The sequence below is a fragment of the Passer domesticus genome, chromosome 2 (genome assembly GCF_036417665.1).
Source record: "Passer domesticus isolate bPasDom1 chromosome 2, bPasDom1.hap1, whole genome shotgun sequence".
NCBI lineage: Eukaryota > Metazoa > Chordata > Aves > Passeriformes > Passeridae > Passer > Passer domesticus.
Genome location: NC_087475.1, coordinates 56,921,235 through 56,934,547, shown reverse-complemented (window position 1 = coordinate 56,934,547; position 13,313 = coordinate 56,921,235). Strand labels below are relative to the sequence as shown.

The window sequence follows — 13,313 nt, the reverse complement described above, 5'->3', positions numbered from 1 at the left end:
TTCTAGGAGAGAGAGAATAAGTTATTATGAAAATATATAGCTTTAATTTGCAGACATATAAACACTTTTGGTACATTACAGACATATGATGCAAGAAATCAAAATAATAATTTTTAAGCATAACACTAATTTATCTTGTTCACACAGAGAAATTTGATGCAATCATCATACAAAATATAGTTCTCAGCTCTTAAAATGAAGCGAAAGTAATACATCACTGATAAAATTGCTGCTTTGTTGCAGAGGATACAGCAAAGAATAAATTATCAAGAAAATATGCCACCAGTCTTACAAGTTAGATTTTGGATCTAATCCAAAATCAAAGCCAATGAAAAGGAGCCAGGAATGGTCGCCAAAAGTCAGAAACAAGATCTTTCACATGAAATACCAATCCAGAAAGGAGCAACAGTCAGAACAAAAAAAGTCCTACAATTCCTCAGAATGTGAAGTGATTTTTTTTTAATCTGGCAGATCAGATTTAGAAGTAACACATAACAAAAATCTACTGCACAACCCAACTGATGGAATACTACTGACAGATTGCTCAAAGTACAAAAAAATACCACCACTTTTGTGACAACTAAGGATTTAACCATTTCCTTGCTTCCTTACATCTGGCATGTTTATGAGGATGAGGATGGGGCTCTGTCACTATTTGCTTTAGGAAATATTAAATATAATTTTGCCATAAAAATGACCAGCATATTGCTGGAGCAATGATAATGAGAGTGGAATCTGGAGAAAAATGAATGATATGTCACAGCAGTTCAGATTCTCATTACAATATCTTGCATTCTTGCTCAACAGGAATTGCACTTCTTGTTAATGCCTCTTCTACCCTATTGTATAAGCTTTACTTGTGAGGTAATAAACATTCTGGTTTTCATTACTAGTGCATTTTAACATATTTATGTTTTATTATACATACATCGAGACAGACATTTCTTTTTTTTTTTTGTAATGGTTAAATGTCTGTATGCCAATAGGTATTTTATATTAAAATCAATATATTTAAAATATATTCTGTTTATCTCATGGACAGTACCTTGAACAGTTCCCTGCTCAGGAGCATCTGATGCCCTCTCGTGGTTAAAAAGACTTTTAAAACTTGAGTTTAAAAGAATCATCTTACCTTCACCCTTTTTATGTTCACTGATCTTATTGATTTATGAAAGCTGGAAATGATGTCCATGTTTTTATAGTCAGGGTGCTAGCTGTTAGTTACTAACGTTTCATAAAAAAGCTGTACACTGAAATTGAATTAAAAAACTGTAAACAGCTATTTACAATTATAATATTAAGTTATAAATTAGCAGTCCTTCATTCAACCTTTGTCAATACAACCTACAGCTAGGTGTTTTAGTGTCCTCCAGGGTTTTTCAAATGTTGGACATACACAAAGAAACATCAAATGTTAGAAATCTCCATTGGTTTCTTCTCCAACATGTGCAGGCTAATTCTTCCATTTAATGGGATTTGTACTTCCAAGTTTTCATCTGCTCTGTGATGCTTTTTCCCTTTTCTTAGACAAATGTAAATTCCCATCCCTGTTACTAAAGCAATTGAACCCAAGCTTATTATTGAAAGAGCGACCAAGGTAGGCATGCAGGATGCTGACTCCATTTTTTTATGTGCAGGCTCTATGGATATTTGTGGCTGCTTTTCTTCCACACTGATATCAGGCTCCTTCCTTAACAAACTTTCGATGTAGCTCTCATTGCTAACAGTATCATTGACAAAAAGGTTCACCATGACAGTGGAGTGGAGAGGTTCCGGGTAGCCGTGATCACTAACTTTTACAAGCAGCCGATAGAGGCCATAGTCATTTTGCATCAGTGACTCTTCCAAGGTGATATTACCAGTTTTGGGGTCAATCCTAAATGACTCGGGTCGAGGACCTCTTCTTCCTATGATACTGTAAGCTATGACTGCATTCATGCCGGTGTCCTTATCGACAGCATAGACCTCCGTGATGGGAGAGCCAGGAAGGGTAGAAGGAAGGACTAACAAGTAAGACATATTAGACTGAGGAAACAGGACCAAAGGAGGGTTGTCATTTATGTCCAGGAGAAGGATAGTTATTTTTGCTGTAGAAGACAGGGCAGGATCACCGCCATCAACTGCTTCAATCCACAGAACGTAGGAGCTTTGCTGCTCCCTATCCAGGGAGACTTTAGCTCTCAAAACTCCTTTTCCAGTATCTATAACAAAAATATCACTTCCATTCAGAACTGAAAGGGCAACCCATCCATTTTGCCCTGCATCAGCATCTGTGACACTTATAACTCCAATTTCACCAAAACCTGGAAAGTTTTCTGGCACAAAAAAGCTGAAATCCTTATTGATAAATCTTGGACTGTTATCATTTTTATCCAATACAGTGATGGTGACAGTTGCTATTGATTCTCTTGGAGGAAATCCAGAATCTACTGCTTTGACAGTGTATCGGTATTTCTCTTTTTCTTCTCTGTCCAGCTGGGTGGAAACTGTAAGAACTCCTGTGGTTTTATCTAAAGCAAAATAGGAAGGGGCATCAGGACCTAAGAAATAGGACACTTGCCCTCTTTCTCCGCTGTCAGCATCAGTGGCATGCAGTTTGGTCAAAAAAGCATTGGGGACATTGTTCTCCTCAATGGACAATTCTATCAGTTGTTCAGAGAAAACTGGTGAATTGTCGTTGTCATCCAGAACCTGTACTTTGACAACTTTCTTGACATGAAATCCTTCTGAGTTCCATGCAACTACGGAGATTTCATACAGCTGCTGTGTCTCAAAGTCCAAAGGCTTTGTGGTCTCCAACAGGTATTCATTGTTGTATGGCTTGTACGGTGAAAGTCTGAAAGGCCCATCACCATCCAAATAGCAACTGACTTTGTATTTTTCATCAGGGTCTTTGATGGTAAAAAATGCTATAGGTGTGTTGATAGGCTCAAGCTCCTTTAAGTAGACCACCCCTTCCACTTCATTAGCTATGAAACGAGGAACAACTTCAGGGGGCCTCATCATGACTTTGATGATGGTCACCAGCACCGTAATCACAGCAGGAATACAGCCAGGACCGTTGCCCAGTATGATCAGCCTGTGTAGCCTTGGGGTGTCCCCATCAACTTTAGTGGAGAGTGTGATGGCTCCTGTGCTTTCATTCAGATGGAACAAGTCTCTGGATGTCTGGGGGACCTTCTGGCTGTAGGAATAGGTGATCTGGGCATTGGATCCAAGGTCCATGTCCACCGCATGGACAGTAGTCACATGTGTCCCTAGGCTGGAATTCCCATAGAGAGTGACATTGAGCTGCGAATCATTGAACTGGGGGCAGTTGTCATTGATGTCACTGATGCCAATAGTGAGGGTGGCACTGCCCACGAGAGGAGGAGTCCCCCCATCCTCAGCGACAATGACTGTCACATACTCGTCCTGTGTCTCCCTGTCCAGTGCCCCCATAATAATCAGGTAGGGAGTCCTCTCCCCGTTCTCATTCTCCTCCACATCCAGGGTGAAGACACCATAGTTATCTTGCAGGCGGTAGGTCTGGACACCATTGGTGCCCATGTCAGGGTCAAGGGCGGGGTGCTCGATAGCCAGGCGGGTGTTCACAGGCGCATTCTCAGGCACCGAGAGACGGATGTGGGGCACAGGGAAGCGCGGCGCATTGTCGTTGACGTCACGGATAGCAATTTTTACCTTCACCAGACGAAAGTACTCCTGTGGCAGTACCAGCACATCCAGCAGCAGTAGGCATGACTCTGGTGAGGGGGAAGAAGAGGAGACAGCAGCCGATCCCCCGAAGATGGTGGCCCCACTGCTTTCCACGCAGAGAGCTTCCCGGTCTATCTCCACCGCTGAGGTGTGCAGCTCTCCGGAGCGGTTGTTCAGCTGCACATACTGTCCTCCCAAGCCATGGGAGGCCAGGGTGAAGGAGAGTGGGGGCTGCAGAGACGCAGCTTGCTGGCCACCAGCCATTGGGAGACGCAGGTCACGGGCCAGGCTGCCGATGAGCACCCCAGCAGGCAGCCCCTCGTTGAGGCTGTAGAAGAGCTCAGTGGCACGGCTGTAACTGGCAAAGCAGTTGAAAGGCCCAACGAAAAGCAGGAAGAGGAGCAAGTGCTGAGAAGAGAGAAGCACAGGGGTGTAAGGAAGGGCTGGCACTTCCCCCCGCCCACTGCCTCCCCCACTGCCACTTGGAGCAGCAAGTGCTACATCTGCAACATGGAGCCATCCTCTCTCCCCCCACCATCCTCCCAGTACAGCAGCTACTTCCAGGGCATCACCATCTGTACCCTCCAGGCAACACCAGCTGCATCCCCCACAGCAAATACGCAGTGCCAGGATGGCCCGGGGGCACCCTGCCTCCCCCCGCCCCCCCGCAGCACTTGCGCCCCGACGTGCCATTTTCCTTCTTGCCCCCGCCCCAAGATCGCCCCCGTCTCACCAGCGGCACCTTTCCTCCCAACCACAAGCGCATCCCAAACCGGGGCACCATCCCCTTGCACATCCCCAAACATGTGCTCGCCCCTTTCACCTTCCACAGCAGAAACGCGGAGCGCGTCCCTCGCTGCCCCTACCCCCAGTCCCATCCCGAAAGCTGTTTATCCCGTATGTTCACGGGTCCCGCTGTGCAGCGAGGAGGCGGCCCGCTCCGCGGAGCCCGCGGGGTCCCGGCGGAGGTGCCGCGCTCCGGATGAGTCCGTGCCTCCCGCGGCCGCGGAGCCGGTGGCTCCAGCCCCGCCGTGACGGGTCCCCGGCCACCCCCGCAGGGTCCCTGTGCTGCCGGCGGACAACGCGAGCTGCGCACAGGAGCCGCGGAGCGGAGGGGCTGCGCGGAGCAAGTTGCCCGCGCTGGCGAGCGTGTCGCCCGCTACACACAGATGGAAAGGAGCTCCCCGAAAGTAACTTCAGGCATCGTCTCCACAGAGGAAATTTTTCCTCCTTCTCCTCTTTCTAAGAGAAGACCTCGCTTTTCCCTTTCGCTTTTCCGCGGCTGTCTGACACAACCCGCTCCGGCAGCAGCAACAAATATAAACTTTTCGCGGCTGCCCTGATCTTTTGAGAGAAAAAGACCCAACAAACATATCCACGCATATACGGGCTGGTTTGTTTGGTTGTTTTTTAGGTGGTTTTTTTGCCAATTTGTCGCCAATTTCGCTGCTGCGTGCGAAGTCGGGCTCGGGTGGCCGGACGCGGCGCGTCCCCCCTCCCGCCGCCCGGCCCTCACCTGCAGGCTGCCGCGGGCGCCGGAGCTGCCGCGACCGCCCGGGGGCCCCATGCCCGGCCACCGCTGCCGCCGCCGGCTGCGCCCCGGCAGCCCGCCCGCTCCGCCGCCCGCCCGGCGCTTCTGCTGCCCGCGGCTGCCCATTCCCCCGCCGCCGCCGCCACCGCCGCCGCCGCGCTGGGCTGGGCTGGGATGTGCGCGCCGCCCAGGACACTCCCCCTCCGCCGCGGGAAGGGCCGGAGCGGGGAAGCATTCACGGGCTCGGCGGGGAGGGGGACGGGCGGGCGAGACGCGGGGGCGCGTCCGCGGAGGCTGCGGCAGCGCCGCGGGCAGCGGGCAGGGAGCGCAGCGGGCAGGGAGCGCAGCGGGCAGCGGGCTGGGAGGGAAGCGGGCATGGAGGGAAGCGGCCGCTATGCTGAGCCAAGCGGCGCGGCCACAGCGGAGAGCGGGGTTATTGGGAGTGTGTGTGCTCGCCCGGGCAGCGCTGGGACCAGGGAAAAAAGGTAGACCCGTCTGGAAACTAAGACGGGAAAAAGAAAATAAAGTCGGTTTGCTCTTCGTCTGTAGAAAGCGGACGGAGTGCGACTTTTTAAACGGGGCCGATAATCATCGGACAAGGGAAACAGTGTTGAACTAATACTGTTCTGAGGACAGATTTAAATGGGGTGTTAACGATAAAATTATTTACCCTGTGGGTGGTGAGACACTGGAACAAATTGCCCAGAGAACCTGCGGGTGCCCTATCCCTGGACGTGTTCCAGGGCAGATTGGATGGGGCCCTGAGCAACCTGATCTAGTGGGTGGCATCCCTGCTCTTGACCAGGAGGGGTTGGAACTAAGATGATCTTTAAAGTTTGCTTCCAACCCAAATAATTCTGAGATTCTGTGTTGCAGCGTCAGTGTCAGCAGGCAAATCGGGAATTAACAGCTGCATTGGCTTTGCGGAGCCTTGGTGAATTGAGCAACTTGTTCCTGCACGAAATGAAAGTCATGTTTTTGAAGAGATTGTAAGCATTTGATTGGTGGAAATAGTGTCCTGCTGAATTAGAGCAGCAACTACGATTTGCTGCTGGCTAAGAACTCAAAGGTCCTCTGCGGCAGAAAATTATGTGTTTTCATTTTATAGTCTCCAATCACTACTGGCTAGACTATAAGCCTGCCATAGAACTAGATGTGAAATTATCAGAACTCAGGAAACTTTAGATAGCACAAGACAAATTACACATTCATTTAACATGTTGGACTATCAAAAGGATTGCTCACCTTCCCAGCATTACTTACACTGTCTGTCTGCAACATCTGAAATAGAATTTTAGATGTCCGTCTTTAGCCTGAAAGTGCTCAATGGTCTGAATCCAGGCTACTGCTGAAAGCTTGAGTACTGGGACTCTCAAGCACAGTGGAGCTGCCCTTTGCAGAGGTAATGTTTGTGTGGGAGTTGAAACTCACTAAATCACAGTGCCTGAAGACCACCTTAAGTGTTTCCATGCTCCGTGGCGAGCACAGTGTGCAAGCATTTGTTCTCAGCTAGGCATTAAAAACATAGTGCACAGTATAACATTTTCCTTCAGTTAAAACAAAAATTACTCTTCCCTTTTCCTTTTCCAATTCCATGAGACAAACTCCATGTCTAATCCAAAGCAAAGAAGGAAAACCCAGTGTAATTAGAATTCCAGTCCAAAACCAACTTAATGTCCAGGTCTTTTGTAAAACTGTATCTTTCAAAAGCAAATAATAAGTGAAACATACAAAACATATTGTCTAACAACTCTTGAGATGTTCTCGGGTGTTGTGAGGATGAGAGCTGTGGCAAAAACTTCGTAGCATAGAATAGAACAGAACAGAACAGAACAGAATAAAAACAAAAACTTCCAAGACTGACTTTCTCTGGGACTGTAAACAAATCATATTAATTCCTTTGTCCCATATTCTCCTTAAAATATAAATAGTGCAATACTGTTTGCCTGAATTAGAGCTTTACCCCATTCTTGTTAATGTAAATGGCAGTGGAATCAGGCTCTGCTTTATTCAGTGAAACTCTTGGAAATATACTGTGATTTAAATAACCATTTCATCCCAAAAAATGACATTAGTACAGTAATCATATGTGAGATAAACAGTAAAGCATTATGGTACTAAAAAAGGCTTGGGTTTATTTATTATTTATTAATCCTTAGGGTTTCAAAACCACTCAGTATGTACCGCCCTTATAAATTGTTTATATCTTTGCCATTCATTTCTAGCACAAATAGAACAGACAATGCAGTGTATACAGTTCAGAGTGAACATGTATAATTCAAGAAAGAAATCAAACTACCCAAGTCTTTTACTAAATTGTCATCCATTTGCACTGTTCTGAACATTGCTTGGTGTTGAAGGTGCCCATAAACTCAATCCTGTTTAAGGTAGTTTGACCAGGCATGCAAGGCAGATGCTTTTAGCTGACTCACATCTGCTCTAATTTTATTCATTTCAACAGAAATATTGACTCATTTGGATTTCAGTCAGAATTTGACACTGATTTGTGTGGAGTTAGAATTCATAGACATGATAATTTTAGTTTTAGTGAATCAGTACTCTTCTCATGAATGAGTCTGAAGTCCTTACAAAATTCTACCATTAAGTTTTGTTTTTTTTTTTTTTTTTTTTCTCTGATGTCACAGTTTCCTTTTATATTATTTCTTCCTCTTATGCTTTTGGAATTACTGATCTATTCCTACACCATTTTTCATACTATTACAGCCACTGCAGTTCCCTTGGGCTGCTGATAGGGTAAATGATGGCTTTACTGTTATAGTATTCAGGTTTTCATTATACTTGATGACTTTTTTTTTATTAAAGCACAGGTGTAACAGCAGAATTAAAAGTTTTCTGGAGCATCTGGTACCTCTATAATATTTTATTTTGTTAGACATCAGAATCATCTAGTAAGTCTTAAAGGCTCCTTAAAGACTAATGTGTCTAATAAATCTGGTTAAGAAGTACTCCAGCCTGTTTAAGGAGAAGTATTCCAGCTGTGTGTAGGATATGGAATGAAGGGTGTGAGAGAAACAGCAGTATAGAAAAGATACCAAACTGGCTCCTTCACTCATTATTTTGGGGGAAGAACCTCTTCCAAAGTTGCAGAAAAACTTTGAACTGATTTAATTATATTTCTATACCGAGTTACGTTTTCTGGGACAAAGATGTTAGGAATTTATGTGCCTAATTCCATTCAACCACATGTTCTTTTTAACTTGCATCTTACTAGATAAAATCTAGTGTTACTACATCCAAGATTCATGTTGCAGTTAGTGATTGAGAAGGAACAAGTGAGAGCATTTCTGTGGGATTCCTGATTGCCTCAAGTATCGAGATCTAGTGACAAGCCCTCCTAGAAGTGTCATAGTTATTGATAAATAGATCAGACAGAAAAAGTACATTACTGGTATGGTAAAAATAGAGTATTTATTTTACTTTATTCTGAATAAAGAACATAGGTATTGATACTCAATTGAAATGCCTTGTTTTTGTGGGCAGAGTTCCAGTGGCAGATGGGAGCCTTCCCAGGTGATTCACTCAGGACCATCACTTCTGAAAGAGAATATCAAACAGTGTCTTTTGGCATGGCTGGCAATTGTGGCCAACTCTTACAGGAGACAGGGATGTAGGGACATGTTGGCCCCTCAATCTAGCAAAAAGCTCTCTGATACAACCTGTGGTTGTACAGCAAAAGATTGTGGTGTGAGATTTCCCCATCAGAAAAATTTCACTGATTCAGATGACAAATTTTTTTAGACTCCAGTCAGTGTGATACTTTGAGACAGGTGCCTTCCCAGTTGGGAAGCAGTCCCATTTTGCAGTGAAAGCCCTGGTCTGAGTATTGATTTCTAGTCACAGGAAATCTAAGAAAGGCACGTGAGTAACAGGCTGCAACTTCACGGAAGATTTTAAATTGCAGGAGATACAGGGCAAGTGAAAGATCTTTTTAACTTTTAGCAATATAGACTTTTTATTGTTTTGCTGCTCAGTAAGGAAAATGCCTTACATGCTGAACTTCCTGTGCAGGATGGTGGATTACAGTGTGAAAGACTCTTATGAATATTAGATAGTGACCTTTCTCACAGAAGCACTGAGCATCTGGTACTCGCGCTTTACTGAAAGCTGTGATCATTCTGTGTCACTGTAGATCAGACCTAGCATGATCATTCCATTCTCGGCACAGAGCAGGAGAGGGACCCTGGCACTGCTTTCCCTTGTGTCACTGTAAAGCAGCAGAAACTCTGGGTCCAGCTTGAATAAAGCAACAGTTGAGCTGGAAAGTGGACGACTCTTTGGGGTTTGTGTCGCGCAAATCTCCAGTTACCTTTTTAAAGGGCTGGTTCTTGAAAGCTCTTGCAAGGTGAACCTGCAAGGTTCTGCTCAACAGCTTTTCATGAACAAAACTCTGCTGCGGTCATGACAACCTTACAATAAAGTAGCTAAAGTGTGAAAGCAGTTTCTAAACTTATGAAGGAATACCCCATGAGGCAAAGCGGTGTTTGATAGGAAAGCTGACAAAGGTGGATGAGATTTTCCTGTCTGGTTAGCTTAGTGCCTATTAGGGACTGCTATGTTGAAGTATTACAAATCAGAGCTGATAAACAGTGGCAGAGGAAAGAGAATTGAGAAAAAAAAAAAAAGCCTCCTGCAGTCTCTAAACTAAGTATTTGACACATTTCACCAACTTCTTCCTTAGATTCTTTTGAGGTTTCATAGAAGTATGAGTTCTTTGGTTATAGTGTTTTGTATGTGTCTCCATGCATTTTGTGCTTTTCTTTTTATCTGGAAAAATGTCAATATACTCCAGCAGTGAGAAAGATATATATATTTTTTTTTTTCAATATAGTTTTAGTTTGATCACAACTTTATTTTCAAAAGAAAACCTAATTTAAAATTTATTAATTAAGTATAGTTTTTTAAAATATAAGAGGAAGAAAGACTTTAATTCAGATTATATTACAGCACATCTTTTTACCAGAGCTTTTTTATACTGTGTTACATAGTGTATGAACATTTACTTTCACTGACTTCTTCTGTAAGCTTTAAAATAATAATGAAACAACTCTTGTTTAGTAAAAGCCAAAGCACAAGCTGAGCTATAGTACTAATATGACACTCCTAAAAATTATTAATACCATAAGTGTTTCATTACAGTCCTTATCACATTAGTTCAGGGACAGCATTTCAGCTTCTGCCAGCTCACTGTGTACATAATGTCTGCAAGTTATGAGAGCGTCATGAATATGTAGATATTCCTTAATTGACTTCTCATTGACATTAAGCCATGGCTTCTGAGCTGAAGTGGCAACCTGTTGGTGCCAGAAGCCACCTCTGAGGGAAGAACACTGCTCACAGCAGTGGAGAACAATGCACTGAAGAAGGCCTGTGATGTGCCAGGTAGCCAGGATGTCAAGACATGAGTGTCAGATAGTTCTTCTATCCAGCCACCAAATATCATTGGAGCTGCTGCAATCAGAGGAAAAATGCTCTGTATTGATGAACTACATCCACTGTCTAACCACTGGAAATGGTTAGACAGTGGATGTAGTGCATCAATACAGAGCATTTTTCCTCTGATTGCAGCAGCTCCAATGATATTTCAGCTTTTATTTGTTCCTATGAAACAGACAGTTGTATGTTTATTATAATTTATTATAATTAATATTATGTTTATTCCTTGTATGTATATTTTTCCTGGACTGCTTAGCTCTGCTCTGGAAAACATACCATATGTTGTAGCTTAACTTGGGCTCTTTGGCAATGGGGGATGGATATTTGCTTCCATGATAATAAATTACATTAATTTTCCAAGGGCCAGATTCTATCATATTCGCTCAGTCTATATTCAGGTAAAAATTCTTAATTAGCTGTTAGCTGTAATTCCCTAATTAGCCTATTCCTTACTCACCAAAATTCATAAATTACCCAAACATTTTTTTATTGAATGCAGGATAATTACTATATGTTCTGGGATTTGGCCCAAATTGCATCTTTTATTTAGACAAGTGGATTGACCAACTCCCAGTGGGATTTAGCACATTTTTATGTCTGTGATGAAATGAAGATAGTAAAACCAAACAACTTAATGCCTAAGCTACTTTTTAGATAATAGGAAAACATTCTGGCTGTATGCTTCAGAAATCTTGCAGCTGATAGAAGCTTTATTATTCATGTTGTCACTCTGACCACTCAGGTCCCATACTGAGATAAGAGACAATAGTTTTTCTCTGCAGAGGCCCTGAGTTCCCTTGGCAGAGCTGAACAAATGGTTGGAGCCAAACCTGTTCTGAGTTTCATCCAAATACAGATTTTCTTCAGTTTCTAAAAGCCTTCGGTCAGATCAAAACCGTACTTCTCTCTTGTTCAAATTTTGTATGCAGTGAAAAGAGAGTATTATTCATTAGAAAGAGTGGGATTTGCTTGCTCTAACTTAGCTGTCTCAAAATCAGGCATCCAGCCTACGGCATTTTTTTTCTTCCTGAGATCTAGACATTTCCACAGTGTGTAAGTGAAAAGTAGAGGTGTCTAAAACAAGTGAGACAAATTGTTTTCTGTTTCTTTCTCAACTAAAAATTCAGGCTAGAGTGGGAAGTTTTAATATAGATGCTTACATTTTATCTGTTTAAAAGTAGATTATCAAGAAAGAGAAGGCTGAGTGTGCAGGCACAGTAGTTATACTGCAGATGTGACGTTAAACCATATTCTTAAAATAATCAGCAATATTCTTTGAGACTACTGTTAAATCTAAAAAGCCTAAATGCAGGACACTAGCACCTTGCTTCTCACAAATTATGAATCAAGACATATTTAAAGATGCTACATCTTGCAATAATTACATCTGACAGAGGAAAAAAATATCTATCTCAGAGTTTCAGAAAGTAAAAATGATTATATATATTATTTTTAAGTACTAACTTTATTCACCAGACATCACTTTTTCTTCATTCTTATGCAGTGTAGCTCAGATAGTGAAGAAAATTATTTGTAGGAAGCGGATGTTTGAAGTTTTAGGCAAAATAAGATAGCACTTTCATTTGACAAATTTGAGATTCTATTTCTTTAAGCAGCACTGACATATTGAATGTTTGACAACTTTTCTATTCCTAGTTCTGCACATGTCTATGACTCCATGTAATAACCATTTGGTTCAAGAAATCAAAAACTCAGCAAGAAGTTCAATAAAAGTCAAAAAGCATTTCCTTCAGTGTAGAATAAAATTATCTAGTGTTTTACTTCTTCATACAGTGACTTTCTTCAGGGAAAAAAAAAAGAATTTGTTTTGTTGAAAAATGAAAATGCATAATTTCTGGGAAAATGTGCACCCTCTATGAAAGGGTAAAACCTTTTTCTCTTTATTTATGGTAATATGGGATTGTGAAGGAAACACCAATTCATGCAAATTTCTATTTCAAATTTTATTGTAGTAATATAATGTCTAATGTTACAGCGTCAACAACATAACCAGCATGTTAGTGTTTTCTCTGTTCCTTAGGGATATAAAAAGCTCAATTTCAATTGTCTACCCAATGAACAAGAGCATAGAACTGCTAGCTGGAATAGCTTTTACATGGGAGATTGCTTTTCTGGTACATCTCTTCAAAAATTGATATGTGCATAAATAGAACACCTATCTATAGAATATGAATTGTAAGTAAATTGACTGAAAAGATCTTAAAGCAGACCAAAAATTAACAATCCAAGGAACCCTACAGTAATGGGAACTGAATACACCCTGATTTAAATTGTGTGCATTGTGCTGCAAAGACAGAAAAATTAAAATGTCTCTGCTGTATTGTCTTTATGTTATTCAAGGTAGTTTTCCACATAGCATCATTGAAAACAAAATACTTTTCCTGAATTAATCCTTGATTTGATAATAAGTGATTTATATAACTTTTTAAATTATTAAGCAATGCAGGAAGAGATACTTGCAAAGTGAACAATTGAAATGAAACATTTTTTCCCTCTATCCATATTAACTCATATCTTGCTCTGATCAGGCTGAAATTTTAAGGCTTATGTCTACTCTTTTAATGAATGAAAGTAGTAAGATCAGCTTCTGGAAAAACATGGTCATCACTGT

At 42.3% G+C, this 13,313-nt stretch overlaps 1 protein-coding gene across 1 annotated transcript; it reads right to left on the bottom strand.

Moving 5' to 3' along the window:
- Positions 1–941: 941 nt before the first annotated feature.
- Positions 942–5,380, bottom strand: PCDH20 (protocadherin 20). Its single transcript, XM_064408628.1, has 2 exons — positions 5,213–5,380; positions 942–4,104 (listed from the first exon to the last, which is right to left on the bottom strand). The coding sequence occupies exons 1-2, from the start codon at positions 5,351–5,353 to the stop codon at positions 1,408–1,410; spliced, it is 2,838 nt and encodes a 945-aa protein (XP_064264698.1). The 5' UTR covers positions 5,354–5,380; the 3' UTR covers positions 942–1,407.
- Positions 5,381–13,313: the final 7,933 nt, after the last annotated feature.